Source organism: Leopardus geoffroyi, chromosome B1 (assembly GCF_018350155.1).
Source record: "Leopardus geoffroyi isolate Oge1 chromosome B1, O.geoffroyi_Oge1_pat1.0, whole genome shotgun sequence".
NCBI classification, from domain to species: domain Eukaryota; kingdom Metazoa; phylum Chordata; class Mammalia; order Carnivora; family Felidae; genus Leopardus; species Leopardus geoffroyi.
The window spans coordinates 132,102,942-132,125,499 of record NC_059327.1 but is presented as its reverse complement, the minus strand read 5'-3'; the positions used below and the strand labels follow the sequence as shown (position 1 = coordinate 132,125,499).

General features: G+C 38.3%; 1 protein-coding gene across 9 annotated transcripts in view; it reads right to left on the bottom strand.

Annotated features, from left to right (window-relative positions):
* Positions 1 to 22,558, bottom strand: part of FAM13A (family with sequence similarity 13 member A) — a 362,868-nt gene that overhangs the window by 43,881 nt on the left and 296,429 nt on the right. For all 9 annotated transcript variants that reach the window (XM_045473125.1, XM_045473066.1, XM_045473115.1 and 6 more), the window contains 3 exons: positions 20,679 to 20,865; positions 8,017 to 8,093; positions 7,575 to 7,617 (listed from right to left, as the gene is read on the bottom strand). In XM_045473125.1, the coding sequence (XP_045329081.1) occupies positions 7,575 to 7,617; positions 8,017 to 8,093; positions 20,679 to 20,865 (307 nt within the window). The remainder of the gene's footprint in view (positions 1 to 7,574; positions 7,618 to 8,016; positions 8,094 to 20,678; positions 20,866 to 22,558) is intronic.

The following is a 22,558-nucleotide window of genomic DNA, read 5'->3' as shown; positions in this document are numbered from 1 at the left end:
GGCGCCCCTCAAGGGGTGGAGTTTTAGATGCATTATGAACAAAGAAAAGAGCCTTTTGGGTTCCAGACACAAGTCAGCACTAGCAATTTTGGTGTTTTGGGGCAGTGTGGGTGAGAAGGGTTGAGGAGGAGCAAGCACGAAGACAGGCACCATGGGAGTTCACCGCAATGTGTACTTTTTACGACTGCTACCTCTGTCTGTATTAGCACCCATTTCAAAGGAGATTGAGATCACAAAATTTTTTCTACATCTGAATTCGCATCCATTTCAAAGAAAGTTAAAATGAGAATATTAAAGTTTTTTCTCCCCCCTCCAAAATGTACAGACTTATTCATTCTTTCAACAGCATGGTATGGGGCACCCACTGTGCTGGGTGTGTGAGACATGCACGCTCCCAACACTGAGGGAGCTGGCACTTTGTGGGACAGGCTCAAGAGTGCTCAGGGGAGTTCTGAGCACAGTTGATTTGGGTGCCATACAACAATGGGCCACCTTGTGAATTAGTGAGCTGCTCTTCACAGTATTGCAATGAAGTTTGAGAGTCAGGTATGTGGGAGACAGAGAGATTACTGCCATGGGTGGGAGGCTGGAATAGATACCCCCTAAGTTCCTATTATTCTAACAAAGAGAATCAGGGCAAAACTTTTTGTTTGTTCAGTAATAACATCACATGCTATCTACTTAAATAGGGTTATTATGTTGTGTGCTAGAGATGCAAAGATAATATTTACTCATTTATTTAACAAATAAATTTTTAGTACTTACTACATGCTAGGCCATTTTCTACACACTGGAGATACTTCAGGGGACAAAATCAAGTCTGTCCTTAATGAATCTTACAGGAAGTGACAGTAAACAAAGAAAAACATGTCAGGCAGTGATATGGACTATGGACAAAAATAAAGCAGAGTAAGAGGGATGATGGAGATCAGGGCCACAGTCTGCAATTTTATAATGAGTGGTCAGGAAAGACCCATCCTATGAAGGGACATATGAGCAGAGATATGAAGGAAATGCAGGAGTGAGTCATCTACTGGAAGAACATCTCAGGAAGAAGAAAAGCAAGTGCAAAGGCCCTGAGGTATGGTTGCTGTGTTTAAGGAATAGCAAAAAGATCACTGTATCTGAAGTCACCATATAAGGGTGTTTAGATTGTGCCACATACAATGGGGTATCACTCACACTATAGACCTATATTAACTTACATAAGCTTCTGGACTTTCTGGCTGATTTTTTACACAGTAGCGGCGGGGTCTCTCTTACACAAACCGCAACCGCTTGCAAAGCATGGGCACACTCAGCACAGCCCTCATCAGCACACCCACACGCTCGGCTCTGTCCCGCTGTGCTGTGATCGGTCCCTGAGGCTGCTCTTTCATTTGCCCTCTGCTCTCAATTTCTGGCCTCACTGGTCTCACCAGAACCTGACATGGCTGCCTTGCCTGGGGGTGCAGAGTGGGCTGCTGGTGTGGACCCGGGGATTTATGTACCCGTGGGATCTAGGGATGCTGCTCAGGGGCCACCCACGCTGAAGCTGTTCAGGCTCGGCAGCAATACGCCGGCATAAAACAACTCTTCCTTCAAATGTTAGTTAGCCTAGTTTGGGTGATGCACCTCTCCAGATCATTCCACACACTCTCCTGTTGCTCATCATATGGAATTACACTTGTCTACTTGCTTGTCTGCTTCTTCTACTAGATCATTAATGTCAAAATGTCAAGGACATTCTCAAATACCAAAATATTTCTGGTTTCAACTTTTGTTGTTTACATGTCTTATATCATCAGTTGAATCAGAGAGTAAATGAGTTACAATAGTCCCCCCTTATTCTGAGGGGGTACATTCCAAGACGCCCAGTGGATGCCTGAAACCAAGGATAGTACTGAACCCTACATGCACTATGCTTTTTCCTATACATACATACCTATGATAAAGTCTAACTGATAAATTAGGCACAGCAAGAGATGAACAATAACTACGAATAACATAGAACCACTGCACTGCATAATGTAATACAAGTGATGTGAATGTGATCTCTTTCTCAGAATATCTTACTGTGAGATACTTACACTTCTTGTGATGCTGTGAGATGACAAAGGTCTATGCGAGGTGAAGCAAGGTGAATCGTGTGGACATTGTGACACAGTGTTGGGCTACTATTGACCTTCAGGTGACATGTCAGAAAGACAATCATCTGCTTCTGGACCAGGGTTGACTGTGGGTAACTGAAATCACGGGAAGTGAAACCGCAGATAATGGGGGACTACTGCTTTTTCACAATTTTCAACTCAGAGATCCTTATGCTGTGGGGTCACACACCAAACCCTTGTCAAAAATGTTGTGCCCTACAGAAACCCACTAAACAACAGTGTGGTGTGGCAGACAGGGGATGGGTTGAAGAGTTGGAGACCTGAGTTTCAATCCCGGCCAACTAGCAGCAAGACCTTCAATGAAAACCTCTTTGTGCTTTAGCTTCTTTTTTTTTTTATGGCTTTTTTTCTATAATGCAAGTGCAAGACTTCATAAAGTTGGCATGAAGATTAAGTGAAAAACATATACAAAAATGGCTGGCCCATAGTTACTGTAAAAAAAAAATGCTATTTCCAATTATTCATTACTTCCCTTTCACATTCATTCATCTGGCAAGTGTTTATTGAACACATACTATGTCCTAGGCACTGGGATTACAGGAACTAACAAGATATGGAATTTAGTGTGGAATGAAGACACTGAACATGTAAATACCAGTGTCACATATGTTATAAAAGAAAAAAAACAGGATGCCAGGGAGCACATACTCAAGAGAGCTCACCTTGCCTGGGACCTCAGGTGACATTCCATGTTCAGGTCAAGGAACCATTAACTACTATTCACCTGATCTTTGTCAAGACTTGCCCTATCAAACTGGGCCTGGCTTTTTCAATTCTCAGACTTCACTGATCTTGCTCCTTCCCTGACTTCAAATAGTTGAATTTTTGTTCCATCCCTTCTCCCTCCCTGCACAGGATATAAATAAGTAGCCTAATGGCTTACCAGAGCTAGGAGCGATGATATCAGAGAGTGTACTGTGTAATGCAGTTTGCACAGGAAGGAACCACACAGTGTTAACAGAAGAACCACATGGAACCATAAACATTTACTGTTTGGCCTGACAATAAAAGAAAGTGGACATAACAAATTTCCAAAGTTCATGGGAATTCCAAAGTTTCAGTGGCCGTTAGAGACTGGGTGAAATGGGAAGTGAATCTAAATAAATAGAGCCTTTAAATTATTCTTGTTCTAACATTAAAACCAATAATAACAAAATCCTAAGGCTTCCATGCAATACACCGAAGTTGAAATAACATGGTGATTCATTTCATAAATCCTTGTTGACAGGGATATTTCAGAATTTATCTCAATCCTGCTCAGGGCAAATAAAAGACTAGACTTAAGATGTTTGATAATTAATATTAATTTTCAGTCTTGATTGGAAAGCCTTGTCTTCTCTCTTACTTCTCTCTTTCTTTTTTCAAGCAGGATAAAAAAGGGAAATGGACTTTTGTTTACTATGAATGTCTTATTTGTTATCAAAGGTATGCTTCTAAGCTCTTCTAAGCAGTAGGCTTAGAAAGCATAAAGAATGTAAAAATATCTTGAAAGAATTTAACACTTCATTAACCTTATACTTCTGACATAAAATGACCTCTCCCAGATAAGGTAATACCCTTCCATGCACTCAATAATTCTTAAAGTTTTTTTTTTTTTTTACATTTATTCATTTTTGAGAGACAGAGACAGAGCACAAGTTGGGGAGGGGCAGAGAGAGAGAGGGAGACACAGAATCCGAAGCAGGCTCCAGGCTCTGAGCTGTCAGCACAGAGGCTGACACGGGGCTCGAACTCACAAACTGCGAGATCATGACCTGAGCCGAAGTCGGACACTTAACCGACTGAGTCACCCAGGCGCCCCATGCACTCAATAATTCTTACAGGTATTGCGTTCTTGATAAAGTATTAAGTATAAAGTTATAGGTTTCATGTTCTGGATTTTATACAGAGGCATGAAATATCTCCCCAAAAGGAAAGAACTTATCAGAAGGAATCACTGAAGCATAAGGTTGAAACTCCATTGTAAGAACTTCGAAAATCTATATTTTCAGTGATACCTTTTAGAATCTAGAAATTGCTGGTTTTAAGGACGACCTTTCTTCTGGATGCTTCCAGTTGTTCACTGAATTTAAAAAGAAACAAAAGAACAAAGACTCTGGATTCCATCTGTACAGGGAACAGTGTGCTAGGCTCTTCCTTACATTACCTCATTTCAAAAAGCCCAAATAGAATATTTTATTTTATTTATTTTTTAAATTTTTTAAATGTTTATTTATTTTTTAGAGAGAAAGCATGAGTGGGGGAGGGGCAGAGAGAGAGGGAAACACAATCAGAAGCAGGCTCCAGACTCTGAGCTGTCAGCACAGAGCCCCAAGTGGGGCTCGAACTCATGAACCGTGAGATCATGACCTGAGCCGAAGTCAGATGTTTAACAGACTGAGCCACCCAGGTGCCCCCCGGGTATTTTAGTAAAATGCCAGCCTCTTGAAAACCTACCCAAAGAAATCATACTTTAATTTTTGGCATTTTGAAGGGACTCTAAATTTTTTTTCATTGACCATTGGAGATCTCAAGCAGATTCTCTTTTTGGATAAGATGAGTTGATTCAAAAAATTAAAAAGATGTGCCACAAAGGGATAAACCGATGTTCAGTTGTCAACACATGCATTCAAACAAAAACACATTTAAGGGCTGCAAAATGATTACTTCAAAAATAAAGTCACAGTTGCGCCTGCATTTGTGTCTGAGCAGCAGATTCTAAAACCAGCTTCTCTCTGCCTACCTGTCCCTGTAAGGAACATCACCAGTGTTCCTCATTCTCATGGAAACGTGACTCAAAACAAGAAGGAAAGACCACCTTTCCCAACAGCTGTCATTTGTTGTCTTAACCTCACATGGATCTCAAGAATATGTAAGGAAAAATTTAAAGGACGGTATTAAGGAAGACAAATTGTCTTTATGAAAAATGTAGCTGGAAACAACATCACATCCATCCATGGCGGGCATGTAAATGTTGGCCTCTCAATCTGATGCTGTAGGAGGTGTGAAATAGAATACCGATTACAAAAAATTCTAGGAGGGGTAACCAAAGCCTAGACTTATTTTTCATCTCTGCGATTTAGGAATTATTGTGGTATTACTAGAAGACCAGATTAACTATTTAGGTTGTAAAATAAGTTCTAGAAAGTGCTGCACATGTTGAATGGTAAACAATCACAATACATGGCAAACAAGGGAAAGAGCTTTAAAAATGGAAAATGGATCTTTTTCACAGTCCATCACTAACAATTAAATATACATTTCCGGGGCGCCTGGGTGGCGCAGTCGGTTAAGCGTCTGACTTCAGCTAGGTCACGATCTCGCGGTCCGGGAGTTCGAGCCCCGCGTCAGGCTCTGGGCTGATGGCTCAGAGCCTGGAGCCTGTTTCCGATTCTGTGTCTCCCTCTCCTCTGCCCCTCCCCCGTTCATGCTCTGTCTCTCTCTCTGTCCCAAAAATAAATAAACGTTGAAAAAAAAATTTTTTTTTTAAATATACATTTCCTTCAGTGAAAGAAACCCATGCCTTCATGAGGAGAAACATCATCCGAATCTTATGAAGTGATGGCTTGTTTTTCTCCTGTGGGGCAGTTGTGAAAGAAAGGTGACATGGATTGCCGAGCTAGATTTTAACTCACTGCCTAATTTTATCTCCTAGCTGAACTTATTATGGTGGCAATGATTATTAATAGTGAGTGCTTCAGGAGAGCCAACCGGGGGCCGGGTGCTGACTGGTAACTGCACATGGCGGACCCAGGTAAGAATAGGACCTGGCACTTGGAAGAAGGACTTGAGATTTTTTCCCCATGATTCATCCACTGCCATAGGAGCTGCCCACAAAATACCAAGGCAAACTGAGTTCCAGCATGGGTTGAGTTTCGGTGCCACCTGGAATTTACGAGTTAATGTTATGAAGTCCATCCACAAAGGCTGCTCTATATCCTTTTATCTTATAGAGGATAATAGGCTGAAAAGGGAGGAAACGGAGGAGACCTCTCTAGGAGGCTGGCGAAGCAATTTTCTTTAAAGTAACGTTCAATGGCATGATGACTAGGTGCTTGCTGTGAGCAGAGGAAAAGAACAGAGAGAGGGTGAAATGAGAAGAAAAAGGAAACAACGTGATCACGGGGAAACTGTGTTCTGACAAAGGTACCTGGTGTCCAGGAAAAAGATGTCAGCTCGTTGCCTGGGTCCCAAAGAAGGAAGCTTAAATGGGTTGGAAACAAGAGATGAAAGAAGTGGCCCAGCAGCTGGAAGTCGCAAAGAGGAAGCATTCCCCTTCCATTATCTGGCTAGGTCGATGAAGTATACATGACAAGAACTGAACATAGGGAATATGATGAGTCCACAGCATTGGCAGGGAACGGGGGGAATTGGCAATTAATTCCCAGCTCTTTTATGCCAATTGTACACAAAGTGTGCATTTTTCTAAGAAGAAGTCTACAGCTTTTAGATTCTCAGTCTCCTGGATTGTAAAACTCCATGGAGGGTAGGGACTGGAGCCGTTGCTGAATCGCAGCTTCTAACACCGTATGTGTCCACAGCAGGACTCAGTACATGCTCCTGAGTAAATCTATCAGTGAATTAGAAAATGTCCAATAAAGATTAGGAATCACTGGGTTAGAGGAAGAGTTCTATGTATAATTAGTATTTCAAGATTCAGAACTCAAGAACAGGTTGAAAAATGCTTTAAATCTGGCCAAAGAGAAAAATTGATAAAAACATTGAAAGTAGAGTTGAAAGCATTTGGAAGTAGATTATGTACACATACATGAATGAAAAATGGGGTTAAGCACACTGAATGGAAGCCAGGGTTGGGAAAAGGGAAATCATTTTGGCCAGCATGGCGATGCCCTTGGAGAACAAGGAATACAGGAAATCACCAAAACTTTAAGATATAAACAACATAAGGGAGTTAGATACTTTTTCTCCATGGCTTACTTAAAATGAGACAAAACTCAGAAAACAAATTGGGTTTAGTAACTCACACTGAGTTTATCTTAATTTGAAAATTAATGAGATAAGTCTCTGTGATAGATCCACTAAACTCACTGCCTATTTATTTCAATCACTTAAAAAATGCATAAAACATAAAAAAAAAATCAAACCAGTAGCTTTGGCTTTTTGTTTTATTTTACAGAAAATCTAAAGAGAAATCTCCATGCTATTGAAGTTTCTCTCTGCAAGCAAAATAAAAGAGTTTAAAAAGCTATGGAAACCAATTTGACAATAAATTTCATATTAAAAAAAAGAATTTAAAAAGCAAAGAAAAGAGTTCTTATGATTCCTCATGGAATCTTTATGTCTCAGTATTTGCCTTTTGAAAACCAATCACAGTCCTGTCCCTTAATCTCATTATCCCTTACTGACAGTCTAATAATGCTTCCCATGTGCTCTCAGGAATGTATGAACAGCCCCATTACAGTCACAATTTTCTTAGCTACTCACCTCAAAATGCTGGGTATGTCTGCCGTCTTTTTCATTTTCTTTGCTACAAGTAACAGCAACAACAAAATATCATAAAAGGTCAATCTGTTTTAGAACAATGCTTTTCATCCACTGAAATTTATGACTTCATTCATTTTAAAAGGAAGCTGAATGGCTCTAAATTAGATTCTGATAAAATTTGAAAACAAAATAAAACAAAAAAATCAAAATAAAACAAAACTAGAAATACAACAATGCATACAGTGGTCTTTAAGAGCACCATGGCAGATTTTCTATTCCAAGCATTTTCCATGCTACAAAATACTGTTGGTGAACATACAGTCTTTTAATTCTATTCTTTTTAGTTCTTATAAAGCACACTGCATTAAGTGAAAAAAAAAAAAAAAAAAAAAAAGCTATTCATGCTCTTGTAAGCAATTTGAGGAGAAAATGCTAAAATTACCTTTCATCGGACATCAGTTCAACATCATCAGGTCCAGCCCTCTCATGAGATGGTGTGGAGTTGAGGCTTTCCATATTCTGTAACAAAACAAATTATTGGTTACCCAGTAAGAATGGTAAGAAACATGCAACAGAAGATCCTCCTTTATTTATAATAGTAAAATCAGATAATATGCAGATATAAGCTAATTCAAGTCCTATTTCTATCTTTGTTAAAACCAGTAAAATTATGACAGTTTAGTAGATGCCACTTGCATAAAATTGGATGTTGAGTTTTATTATCCCCTTAATGAAGGTATCTGATACCATCATAGAAATGATCACTATATCCTATAATGTCCTTGTTAGGTATCATCCATATCTTAGAGCTAACCATAGCAAAACCCAGATTGTCAGAACATCAGGGTGGCGGCATTTGAATTAGAACTAAGGAGGGGCGCCTAGGTGGCTCAGTCAGTTGAGTGTCCAGCTTTGGCTCAGGTCATCATCACATGGCTTGTGAGTTCAAGCCCTGCATTGGGCTCTGCACTTATAGTGTGGAGCCTGCTTGGGATTCTCTCTCTCTTTCTCTCCCTCTCTCTGCCCCTTCCCCACTTGTGCTTTTTCTTCCAAAATAAATAAATAAACTTAAGAACAAAGAAAAAGAAAAAGAAAAAGAAAAAGAACTAGAACTGGGGAATCTGACCCTGAATCTAATCAGAAACCAATGTAACATTCATTGTTCATTTAACATATTTTCAGTATAAACTGCAAATATAAAGTGGGAAAACACATAGCTAAACTGTAAACTATCCATAAAAAGAAATGGCGTAAAGAACCTTTGTTTCTGTGATATTTAATATTAATCTTTATATCAGCTAAGATGGGAAAAATATAAACAGGAAATTTACTTTGAATAGCATGTATTTCAGGCTAAGCCAAGAGGGCTTTAATACTTATTGGGAGGCATATCTGTAAGGTTTTTTGACTGCCTTTGTGAATGTGGCCAAAGCTTTCTAAATACAATTCAGGCAACTGAGCACATAATAAGTAAGCCATCCCCATGAAGGAAGATTACAAATAAGCAAATGAGAACACATTTACATTCACTAAACTGAAAAAAAAAATAGCTGCCTTGGAGATCTGAACCTGAATTTCACTGAACTCAGAGATTCGTATCTGCATCAAAAAGACATTAAGCACAACCCACCTATTGTGTATCATTAGAATAATAATATTGAAGCAACATGTGTTCATCTACATATTTATAGCCTTCCATCATGAAAAACCCTTCACAAAGTAAATCTGACTAAGGTTCACAATAATCTGATGAAATTGACATATATAAAAATCTTTACAAAATAAACACATAATTGGAGTAGAAAACTAATCTTTGGCTCGGTAGATGAATGAATTATTTTCCATTTACCTTGGTTTGACCCACTTACCTGGAATTCGTAAAGTTTAAAACCCTGGGCTCCATCAAACAGTAGAAACAAAGGGAGACACAGTAAGTATAACATAATAGAATGGTGACTCTGGAGTCAGAATGTTTGGGTTTGAATCCTAGCTCTATCATTTACCAACTGTTATGATCCTACCTGACCTTCAATTTCCTCTTCTGAAAAATGGAGATCGCAAGACTTAATATAGGTGGTCATGAAGATTAAAGGAGATAACACATGTATAAGCACTAGAATAATACCAGGTACATTTAAAGGATATTAGCTATCGTTGTTGATGCCGTGATTATTATTTCTGAAACTGTGAGATCCACCTCCCCTAAAATATTTTACTATTATTTCTCCAGTTAAGGAAATGTCCCCAGGAACTGGAGTGTTTGTGTCTTCCATTACTAAACATCAATTTAGACACTTAGATAATTTACACAGTTGATTTGAGAATCGATCTGACAAATGAAAATTATGACAAAATTCAATTATATATTTAGAAGAGGCCTCTCTAAAATGGATCTCCTTGAAGCAAAGCATAATTGCTCTTATTACCCAAATGTGATCTTCCTGAAAAACAAGAGATATATCTATGACAATCTTTGTTTGTTCTCATTGGTAATCTTTAATAGATTATCAAAATCTTTAGTGTAAGATCTTGGGCAACAGTATTAGGTTTTCCTAAAGTTATGGAACATGAATTCCTAGGGAAAGTACAACCTTCTACCCTCAGATAATTTTAGAACTGTGTCAATGAAATACATTTTTTAATTATATGCGAATGACTATTTCTGAATAAATAAAAATCTTCACATTAAGGCTAAGAAATATTCAGAAACAGAAAATAAGCTACAATATTATATGAATTTAAAGATACTTCAGTAAGATGCTATAAGAATTTTTTTCTAAATAGAAAGAACCAAGATATAATTGATTATAGATTTTGAGAATTATAGAAAAAAGATAGCTATGTTAATAACGGAAAGCTTTGCAAAAAGCGGTTGTAAAATGTGAGAAAGTCTAGCTGTTCTCCAGGGTTAAAATAAGTAAGCAATAACTTCAACTCCCTCCCCGACCCCACTTTTAAAACATGTTTGATCCATATGTTTGAGAGCTCCCCAAGGATTTGAGTTTTTATAGATGTAATAGACAAAGGGTGACTTTCAAAACTGTTCTATATTCCTAAGATTTTATGACAATTCCAACTTTCATATTGTCTACACGTTTGAGACTGTTGAATATTCATGAGCTGCTTTCACTTAAAGCAGCAAGCGAGCACCCAGTGTTCCTTTGCCAAGGCAGTTGGGTTGCCCCTATACCTTTTGGGAACAGGAACATGTGAAGAATGTGTTACAACTGGCAATCTACCTCAATTTTTTTTCAGAATGAAACAACAGTAGTAAAGATCTCTGAATACAGTAACAAAAGTACCTATTTCCATGGGCACAAAACATGTTATAAATTCTAACTTCCATTTTTTGCCTAAGGTTTAGGAAGGAAAGATAAAGAAATAGATCAGCAATTCCTCCACTTCAGTGAGATGAGAAAAGAGGAAACAGAATGTGTAGGTTAAAATAACAGGTGAATTAGAAGACTTCCATTGTATGAGAAGTATGCTACTGGACTTTCGAATGTTCTGCAGTTGTTAATAGTATTTGTCTTATGAAAAAATACTGACTCAATGCCTTCTGAAGATTTTGAACTGTTTCATGTCCCAAACACTTCTCTAGGTGTGGTAAAAGAGTGGTTCATTAATGTTTTCATTTATTAAAGGTTAAAGTAATAAAACTCTTTAAAAATATTTTATTGCATTCATTTTTATTTTAATTGGTCTTCTAAACTTAGGCTCTTTTAAATAGGTCATTTTAAGAAATAGCAAAGAACAGATTATGACTTTAAGTATAAATTAATAAAACTGCTTCTTGAACTGTATTAAAAAAAACAGATAAAGCTTAGTCTACAATCCATAAAATTCTGCTTCATTTAAGGCTTACCAGTGACTTTCAAAACACACATATCTGCTATGATATAATTTATTTGGACAGTTTTTATGTGTCAGAAGGAAGTGAATTTTAAGAACCACCTTCCTTAATTATAAAAATATCCTGAAATCTAAAAAGAGCAAAAGCCATGAAAAAATTAGCCTGAGACTGTGGAATTTATTTTCAATTCTTCCCCTTGGCCCCCCTCTCTGTTTTGGCATTAAAAGCTAGACTCAGAACCTGTTTGACCACTGAAGCACTTGAAAACACTTGGAGCAAAGACAAATTTGTCTTCTAGAACTGTAAAATGCTGACAAAGCCTTTATAGAAGACACTGAAAAAAAATGCCTTCTCTCAATATACAAACAGCTCAGTCTGAAGTCTGCAGAGAACACTGCTAGTCAAAACAGGTTCATTATTCTAACCTTGAGCTCTCAGAGAAGGAGCATATTTGATATATTCTTATTAACGAAGGATTAATGTGGATTTGAATTTCTTTTTGTACATTTTATGTTTTCCTGCAAAAAACCGTATAACTTAATCCATATTTAAAAAGAACTACTGGTAGGGTACGAGAATGCCGATAGAAGAGGTTGCTAGCTATCCACCCAAATCCACTCTACTTTCCTTCCACAGAAATAAGTAGCCCCAGGCCCAGTAACATTTCCTGGCCTCTCTTGCAATGAGATATGGCCATGTGATTAACTCCTCTCCTATAGGCTGTGTGAGGCAACGTGTGTGGCTTCCAGTCCTGGCTGATAAACTACCCTGGCAGGTACATTCCTCAATGCTCATGATGTCCTTCTGTGAGTTGGAATGGAGATGAAAACCACCGTAGTGTGCTGGAAGCTACTTGAAGAAGAGGGAGACAGTTGGCCTGGGTCTCGAAAAACTGTATGGACCAAGTCCTCCACTTCTCCCCCTGGCTCTCAACTCCTGTTTTAGGTGGTTATGGGAGAAAGAACATTTACTGTGTTCAAGATCTTGCATTTTGGGCCTTTTGTGACACAAGTTACCCTTAAAAATATGGCACCCATTCATGCACTCGTTTTTTTCAACACATGATTTTGGTCAGTGCTGAACTCTGCTAGGCATTGGGGTGCAATGGTAAATGGGGAACCAGACAGACACTGGTCCTTGCCATCACGACTTCTGTATTAAGTTCTTGCTCCAACTGTGGTTTGTTACACTCTTAATATTTTTCATTTCTAGATAGGTTCTTTCTGAATAATAATATTGGCAAATCAAAATTCAAAGTGGCTAGCATATTCTTTCCTAATTCAATAGTATGTACAGGAAAGAAATACTAGATGTGTATAAACACGGTGAGATTGAAAAGTCAGAAGGGTATTTATGTTTCTTAGGTGAAAGGTAGCTTGTGGCTAGGACATAGGGGCAGACCTTTAGCGTAATGTAAAGGAGGTAGTGGGGCAAACCATTCAAGTGTCTGATGAAACAGTCTTTAGGTCAAAGTAAGTTACAATCAAACCCCTCCACCCACCCACTAGGTTCCACCCTCTATCAATTACTCAAAAACACTGATTCTGCAATGGATCCCCTTCTCTTGCACATCAATTCCCTTCTCTATTGACTTATCTTACACAAATACTCTGCGATATCACTGTCTTTTAAATACTCTCTCTTGATCTTGCATTGTCTCTGATTCTGCCGCTTCATTTTTCTTCGCTCCTAGAGAGCCACACAGGTTCAAAGACTTTCTGCACTTGCAGTACCCAATTCATTTCCTCTGATTCTTTCTTGAAACCGACCAACTGGATGGTTTCTTCTTTCCTCCCACCTAAATCTACCATAAAGGCAGATGTGGGTATTGCAGTATTCCAATTTCTCTCCTCTGATTTGTTGCTGACTAAAATCCAGTAAGGCTCTTGCCGCATGTTTGTACTGAAGATTGCTAGTTGCTCCTTCCTAATCTTTTTTGCCTATACCTTCTCACCTGCCTACAAATGTTGGTATGTCCCAGAGTGCAGTCATTGGAGCCCTTCTTTTTGCTTGTTCCCTACGTGCCAGCTCAGACCATCCCAAGGCTTTAAATGCCAACTGGTGCCAAAGATTTCCAAACTTATCTTCCAAAGACTTCCAAACTTCATCTCTCCCCTGAGCTCCAGATTCATACACCTAACTGCTTACTTGACTTCTTTACTAATGAGCATCTCAAGCTCAACATATCTGAATGGAACTTTTGGTTTTTCCCTCTGAATTTGCCCCTCCAATATTATTCTCCATCTTTCCAGTTACTCTAAAGGTCTTGGAGTCATCCCGCACCCACCTCTTTCTTCACATCCACATCCAATCTATTAGAAAATCCTCTTTATTCCCTCAAAATACATCCATAGTCTGACCTCTTCTTGCCACTTAATGGCTATCATCCTGGCCTAAATTGTCATCAATTCTTGCTTAGATTACGTCAATTATTTTGCTTTAGTGTTTGTTCATCCCTTACCACCTCTGCGCTATTCTTAACACAGTTGCTAGAGCGATTCTTTCAAAAGGTATATCAGAAAATGATTTTCTTCTTTTTAATCTTCTAGTGGCTCCTCATCTCACTCCAGATAAATCCCAAAGACCTAAAAACAGCTATAAAGGCTTAAGTGATCAGTACCCTTGCTACATCTCTGACCTCATTGCTTATAATGCTCCTAACCTCAACCAGCAAGCCTGCTGCCCCCTCTCCCCTCTCCTCACTTGATGGCTCACTCTCTCACCTCTTTCAGGTCCCTGCACAGATCTTCTTAGTGAGCCTGACCGGGGTATCTTCTGTATATCAGTCCTTCACCCCCCACCACTTCCTGTCGTCTCTGCCCACTGCATTTTTTTCCACAGCATGTACTGCCATCTGACTATATATTTTCTTGTTTCTTATTTGATCCTATAAGAATGTAAACTTCAGGATGGCTGTGAGTGTATCTGTTTTGACAACTTCTGTGTCTTTAGCTCCTCAAAGAGTGCTTGTCATACAGTTAGTTGTTGTATAGTTGAAGGAATGAATAGCTTTAAATCAGTGGTTCACAATGTGGGGCTTTTTTACATTACATTGACACTACCCAGAGAATCACTGTCATGTAGTTTGTGACAGGAATTAGTGCACGGAAAACAAGGGTTGAAAATTGCTGCATTAGGTAGATGACTGTTTTGCAGGAGCAGGTAAGACAGCCTGGGGACAGGAGAGGGTGGCGGTATGCAGACATGTCAGGTGGCTATTTTGATATTCCAGGGCAATTATAACAAGAGCCTCAGTGATGTAGTGGCAATACAAAGGGACAAGGGGGTCCTTCATACCATTTTTAAAGTAGAGTCCACTAAATTTGACAACTAACTGAAAAGCTGGAAGAGGGGCTGGGGGCAAACAAAAGGACCAAGAAGATGTTGACTGATGAAATCAGATGGGTAGCCTGGTGAAAAAGAGATCCAGGAGGAAAAGACAATGAATTCGGTTTTAACATGCTCACTTTCTAAGGTGGACTGCAGAGAGCTTCAATCAAATGTTGACTTGGCAGTCATTGGTAGAGAGGTGACATCTGACACCATGTGAGTGGCAAAGCTCTCAAGCAAAGATGGAAAAGAGAAATGAGACAAAACTTGGGAGCATCTACATTCACCTATGCTTTATGGAGGCTGAGCCAGTGAAAGAGATGACACAGAAGAAAGTCATCGTGATCACAGGACACAGGAGAGGTCAGTGTCACCAAGGCAGAGAGGGAGAGGGTTCTGAGAAAAAGGGAAGAAGTATCAAGCCCCACAAAGGCTTGAGGAGTCAAGGACCAAGAGAATGTCAGAGCACAGGGGTCTTAGAAGAGCAGTTTCAATTCCATGTCCAGACAGCGACAGGGAGAAAGCAGGTTTCCCAGAGAAGTGGGCGTAGATTCTGGGTTACTGGGATTGAACAAGCAAGTGTGAGAAGCAAGATTCAGAACAAGGAAGTGCAGAGTGTTCAAAATGTTGGATAGCAAGTGAAGGAAAAGAGACTGGTCATTAGAATCTAGGGAGCATAAAGGAACTTACGTGTGAACAGTGTTCAGTTTTCTCTATTCTTTAGCACATTTAGTTGCATTTAAATCTCACAAAAAAACCACAGTGAGGCATTAACAGTCCCACTTTACGGATAAAGTAACTGAGGCTAAATAACATGCCCACTCGCTATAGATATTTTTTTTTTTAATTTTTTTTTCAGCGTTTATTTATTTTTGGGACAGAGAGAGACAGAGCATGAACGGGGGAGGGGCAGAGAGAGAGGGAGACACAGAATCGGAAACAGGCTCCAGGCTCTGAGCCATCAGCCCAGAGCCTGACGCGGGGCTCGAACTCACGGACTGCGAGATCGTGACCTGGCTGAAGTCGGATGCTTAACCGACTGCGCCACCCAGGCGCCCCTCACCATAGATATTAAGTGATAAAGTTGAAACTGAAAACTGAGGTCTGACTGTAAGAGCTATGCTCTTTCCTTGAACCCTGCCTGTGATTTCAGAGGGTGCACAAGGCATTAAACAGATACCGTTTATAAATAAGAGAGCCGCTAGACTATGTTTTCAGTTTTTGTACAATAACTGTGATGCTTACTCTATATTTTATAGAATTAGTATACTCATATGGGGAACATATGAAAAACAGAGCATGCTAACAGCCGCTTTTTTTTTTTTCTCCTGAGGAGGCTTCACGCCCAGTGTGAGGTCCAACAGGAGCTCGAACTCATGACTGTGAGACCAAGACCGGAGCTGAGATCAAGAGTTGGACTCTTAACTGACTGAGCCACCCACGCGCCCCTTGAGTGACAGCTACTTCTAATACTGCTACCACCACCATGATACAATCAATCACTTTAGGCTTATTTTCTTTCAGTCTTTTTTCCTGGGAATGAACATTTTTATATACATTTGTACACACACACGAGATACATACATATACACACATACAAATATGTACACATATACGATACATACATTTATAGACATACATATATAAAAATGTACAGAGACATATATACATATATAAATGGACACTTCATAACCCACTTTTAATATTGAAGGATATAGTAGACTCTCAGCACCACCACTTGTATGTGACCTTGACGATGTTATTTAATCTCTTCTGCTTCATTTCCCTCATGTTTAGAATGAGAATAATAATAATAATAAAATAATAATAATAATAAATCTGCCTTATGGATAATTGGGAGTACTAGAATTGATAATATATACAAAGCACTTAAAATATAACTTGTCAATGTTTTTTATTTTATTACATGGTCTTCCAAATAATAATTTTACTGAACTGACATCCACATTACTAATCTGATCTCGTACTTTTAAGCATTTAGATTGCTTCTAATTTTCCATGATTATAGAAAGCCTTGCAGTGAGCAAATTAATACTCACTGTCTTTTCCATATTTAAGTAGAACTGAGTGGCAGAAGTATGATTACTGGATAAAATGCATGACTGAGTTATGGGCTTTTGATTCAAGCTGTTAAATTGCACCCAGAAGAGGAAGCTTTTAGAGGTGGATGCTTTTTCTAGGCCAACAGAAATGAGCCAGTGGACAGGAAGCCATGAAAACCGTGTGAGTGTATGTGTATGTTTGTACATGTACATGGAGGTGGGGTGGGGAGATGGAGGTAGAAAACAGAATTTACACGGACACTTCTTGAGTTAGAAGGTAACCTCAGAAATTAGAAAAGCCATGTTATCATTTGAGCAGGTGAGAAAATAAAATGAGTGGAGTTCTTAGAGATGTTTTGAAGCAGGAGAGAAGCTGCTGAAACACAAGCTGGGTGTCCTAGTTCTTCCAAGTAAATGAGGAGACAAGGTTTTGCTCTGAGAATGACTGAAGGGCACAGGCATGAGCTAGGAGTTTAAAGGAGGAGGAAAAGCTTGGGACCGTGGCAATAATTAGAGATAAGGCAGAACACTCTAATGTCACTCACTACCACTAATTTTTAAGCTCTGAATTCTCTGTAGCCTCTTCGTTCCTGCTGGTCATGACTGTCTCAAGAGGTGACAGGGCAAAGGTGATGTGCCCAGCCAGTTCCCACCTCAGAGGTTCCAGATGTGCAAGATGCTTTTTTTGGTCTACAGCATATTCTCCTTGGTTGTGTTGTGGGCTGGTGTGATCAGTGTGAAATTATCACTCGCTGTGTTCAGGTCCTCTCCTCTCATTTACTCTGGAAAATGGCTTTTGCTCCTATCTCTTCAACAAAACCGCTCTTACTCAGTGATCTCCAGCTTGCTAACCCCAGTGGTCAAACGTGTAGTCTTCTACTTGACCCACCGTCTGACCTTCTCTCCTCTTTGAGATACTGGGTTCACCTGGCTTCGAAGGCATCAAATTCACCTTGTCTGTCTTCTACTTTGCTAGTCTCTTAAGTCTCCTCTCCTGGTACCTTCTCATCTCTCCATCCTCTAAAGGTTGGTGTGTCTCATGGCTTACAGCCCCTGAGGTGACTTTTCTTTTCTGTCCACACTCACTCCCTTGGTCTTTCAAAATACACCCAGAATCCATCCACCACATCACGATGACTGCAATGCACCACTCTAGGAGGAACTGTTCACATTTTAGTCTATGGGAACAGTGCCTCTAGAGTAGTGCATCATACAATCTGCAAGGAAATACATGCTGACTCTGGTATCACCTTGTTCAAACCATCATCATCTTAACTCCAGATTATTGCAATAGCCTCTTAACTGGGGTTCCTCTTTCTGCCATTGCCTGCTTACTGTCTATTCTCAACATAGCAGTTGATTCAAATTTCAGTAAGTCAGATCACTATTCTACTTAGAACCCTCAAATGGATTCTCATCTCATCCATATTAAAGGCAGAGTTCTCACAATGATCCATGAGGCCCTACTTCATCTGCCCACTTTCTCCCATTACCTCTTTAACTTTGCTCACTCTCCTCCAATCACAACGGTACCTTTTTTTTGTTTTTTTGAACATTCCAGATAAATGATTGTCTCAGGGCCTTTGCACCTACTAGGATAGTATGGCTTGCTTCCTCACTTTCTCTAAGTCTTTACACTCAAATGTCAAATTCTTGGGAGATCTTCTCAGATCACTCCATTTAAAATTGCATCACTTGCTCCCTCACAATTCCTGTCACCATTTCCAGCTCTATGTTTCTTCCTAGTAGTTATCACTATCTGACGTATTTTGTGTTTTACTTACTTATCTTGATTATTGTCTGTTCCCCCTACTAGAATGTAAACTCCATGAGGACAGTAACTTTTGCCTGTTTTTCTCACTGCTGTATCCCCAGGATCTGAAATATTTCCTGGCACATAAAGGCATATAATTATGTATGCATTTCTCCCCTCTCCCACCCAGTTTAGAAATAAATGTTTACTCAGGGTGTAAAGCACATGAAATGGAGCAGGAAAAGGTTTTGGGGGAGATTTGGGAAAAGTAAACCTAGAAGGTTAAAAGTAAGTGACAAGTTAAGATGCACAACTTAACTTTTAGGATGGAGACTAAAGACTTGCTATGTTCCCTGGCTATTTGCTTTGTGGTTACCTGTGAAGATCAGATTTAAAAATTCATGGCATATGACAGTTAGAAAAGCTTTTAGATAGCACCTTTACTTTCTACGTGGAAGTTGTGTTGGCAGGGTTTTCAATTATTCACTGCAAAAAGACATGGTCCACTTGGCTCACTTATGTTAATACATGACATTCACAATCCTGGAATGAGGAAACTAGCAACTAACATGGGGGCAAACCCTTTCACCTAAAAAGACCAAGATGGCATTGGGCTCTCCCATTCAAATGTTTTTAAGCAAAGAATATGTCTATAGTTATTATATCAATCAAACACAGATTCTAAGGAATAAATGTACTTTTTCATTTTTATTAGCTATCACCACCATGTTAATTTAAGACATTATTCCTTGTGGAAAAGAAATATTCATGGCTTCAGTTCACGTAAAAAGGGACTGAAATAGAGTACATTCTTTCCAATGAAGTGTTGGACTTTTAGTCATTGTAATCTCTTTGGCAGATAAGCAAATTGTGGGCCAAATAAAGAGCTAATGAACTTAGCACCATTTATTTTACTTAAAAATTTACTCTTCCCCTACGCAAGAATTAAGTTAATGCTAAAAACATTTAATATGTATAATGGTTCCAAAGCTTACATTCTTTATTTGGAGTGTATCAGAAATGGACCTGAGGTGGGTGATTGCTTCTGTCCCTTCTAGCTCGTCACTATTACTTCTAGAAACAGAGCATCAAGACATTTGGAGGGGAAAAAAGAAATTAACATGTTTCCCTGAATTTGCCTTTATGTATATTTTATTTAGGGCAAAATTGGGAATCTTCTCTGAGCACATGCATAAATTGACAATGGAAAAGAGGTGGCCCATATTAGTAAATGTATGAAAAACCCAGCATGGAGCTAAAAGCTGGTCAGAGATAAAATAGATCAGAGTATTTACACATTGCATGGTAAAAGCGGACATTACCTAATTTATTATGGGGACTCCAGCTCATGTTATATTATAAATTTTATCTTCAGTTTTTATTGTTGTTGTTAAATTTTTAAAAACTAAATGGACTAAGAAGACACACTTTGGTTCTCACTTTTCAGAGAAACTGAAGCATATACAGAAAAGGATGATGTATATTAATAGTATACAATAACTTGTAATAACTTATATATCAAATCAATAATCCAGGGTTCAATTCTGAGGTAACTGTGTAAGAGGCTGATCTTTTGTTTTTTTTTTTTTTTTGTTTCTGGTTAATTTGGAAGAAAATAGTTTCTAGAGTATAGGTTTAAACTAAATTTCTGAACACAGAGATTTTTGTACACAAAGATAGTTGACCCTCTTTCTCTATGTAGTTTTCTTTCACTTGGCTTTAATTTATTAATTTTTTTAAATAGTCATATATTCAAGAACAAACAGAATGGGGGGAAATAAAAAGGCTTTATGGGCAATATTTCAAAAATAAAATTTAAAAATGCTCCAAAGAATGAGATAAAAATCAGGCCAATTTAAATAAATAGTAAGTTTTCTGTCTTTGTTTCTTTTGGTAGAATATAATTTTTCTCGGCTTTGATTTTAATATTAAAAAGAAATATAAGTGTGCATATTTAGTAGCTCTAAGGTCTTCACAACTCATATCCTATAGTCCTATAAGCTCATGATTGGAATTATTATTATTATTATTTTACATAGCAAAGAAAAGAGATGTGGTATTTCCTAACTGGCTACAAATAAAAATTTTACAGAATTTTCACTTACCACAAGACCATCTTGATTTTCATTGAGTTCAGAGAGTTTGGAACTGGATTTCTGACGTTTAGGTTTGCCCCTTTCTCCAACACAACCAGAAGTATTTTCATACAACTTTTCCACTTCCTGAGCACTCAAAATACAATCTTCGAGGCTGCTGAACCCAGAAGGAATATTTTCTTTGTCGATAAGTCCCCTTGAAATTAAAAAAAAAAAAACAAAAAACCTTGATTTTACTTTAAAAGGTAAAAGGGACATTTTAATGACACTGTCACTGCATCACATAGGAAATCAGGAGGGTGCCCAGAAATTCCATTTTGCCTCTTTGATCAAAATCTGAGCACAAGTGCTACTCCTGAGACCAACTGGTGCCAAATAAATCACATTAAAAGAGAAATTATTCCTAGAGGCAAATTGGCAGGGACTGTGTTTCTACCAATGAACAACTTTTGTATTTGTACCAAAAGTAATTTGTATTCAAACAGAGAGAACAGTGCAAGCTTACAAAAAATCTTCCCATTATTAATAAATTACATCCCCCCCCCACATACACATTTTATAATCCAATGTGTGAAGAAAAATCTGAAAAGGAAATATGTTGTCTTTTTCTCTAGAATGGGACATGCTGATTTTTCCAAATGATGAAGACATTTCAGCATAGTAGAAAAGCATGAGTAACAGAATCCAACTGCATCTGATAGTCTTGGTAGAAATAGTATAAGTTTATAAAAACTACAGAATACACAATATTAAAAAATTTTTTTTATGTTTATTTATTTTTGAGAGAGACAGAGTGTGAGCCGAGAGAGGGGCAGAGAGAGAGGGAGACTCAGAATCTGAAGTAGGCTCAGCTTAGAGTCTGATGCGGGGCTCGAACTCACAAGCTGTGAGATCACGACCTGAAGTCAGAGGCTTAAGTGACTGAGCCACCCAGATGCCCCCAGAATACAAAACATCTTAACTTAAATATGGATTTATTACTTATCAGTACAAAGTTTCATGACTTAGTTTTAGCTTCATGACTTACAAGTAGATATGAATGCCGTAACTATAGAATTTAATTCACTTAATATTACTGAAACAATGAGTATCTTAAACATTCCCTCAAGGAGTTTTCACAAAATTAAATTACTTAGCAAATTATTTGTCTTTTACTACATCATGGAACAAATTAAGCCATCAGTATAGCGTCATGGCTTGCCAAAGTACAAATGAATGAGATCTCTCCCTTATTGTATGACTAAATTAAGGTAACTCCCTACTACTCATGGAAATACATGAGCTCTAAAGAGCAAAATTGATGACTACATTTTACCATCAGTTCAACCACATCCCAAAAAGAAAGATAATGTTAAATATTTATTCTGCAATCTAAATTCATATCCTGTTTTAGATGAGCTTATCATGGAGGCAAAATTATGAATTAAATATTATACTATCTTAGACTATCTTTGGTGATTTTTAGCACTCCACATTTAATTTAGTCTTATTTTATACAACTTTTAATGTAAAAACATATAGACTTAGTAAAAGTATATAAAAGATTGATGCAACAGTTATTAGAAATATCCTAAACATAAAATAACAGAAGGCATGAGAAAGCTGATAGGGGCTAACATGCTGGCACATATACTCATGCAAACTCTCTTAAATCTTCCCCCTTCATGCGCTGAGAGAGGTGCCTTTTATGGATAGTTGGATGAGTTTGGTATCAACTTCAAAAATAGTTGTTTTACTATATAAAATCTGTCTAATCGCTCTTCTGATTTCCTCTAACTCCTGGGGTATACATCCTACTATTATTTTTTAGTGGGGGTGGGGTTTATGTTTGAAAGCTCTTAGGACAGAATTGTTTACCCCCAAATTCCTATGTTGAAGCCCTAACCGAC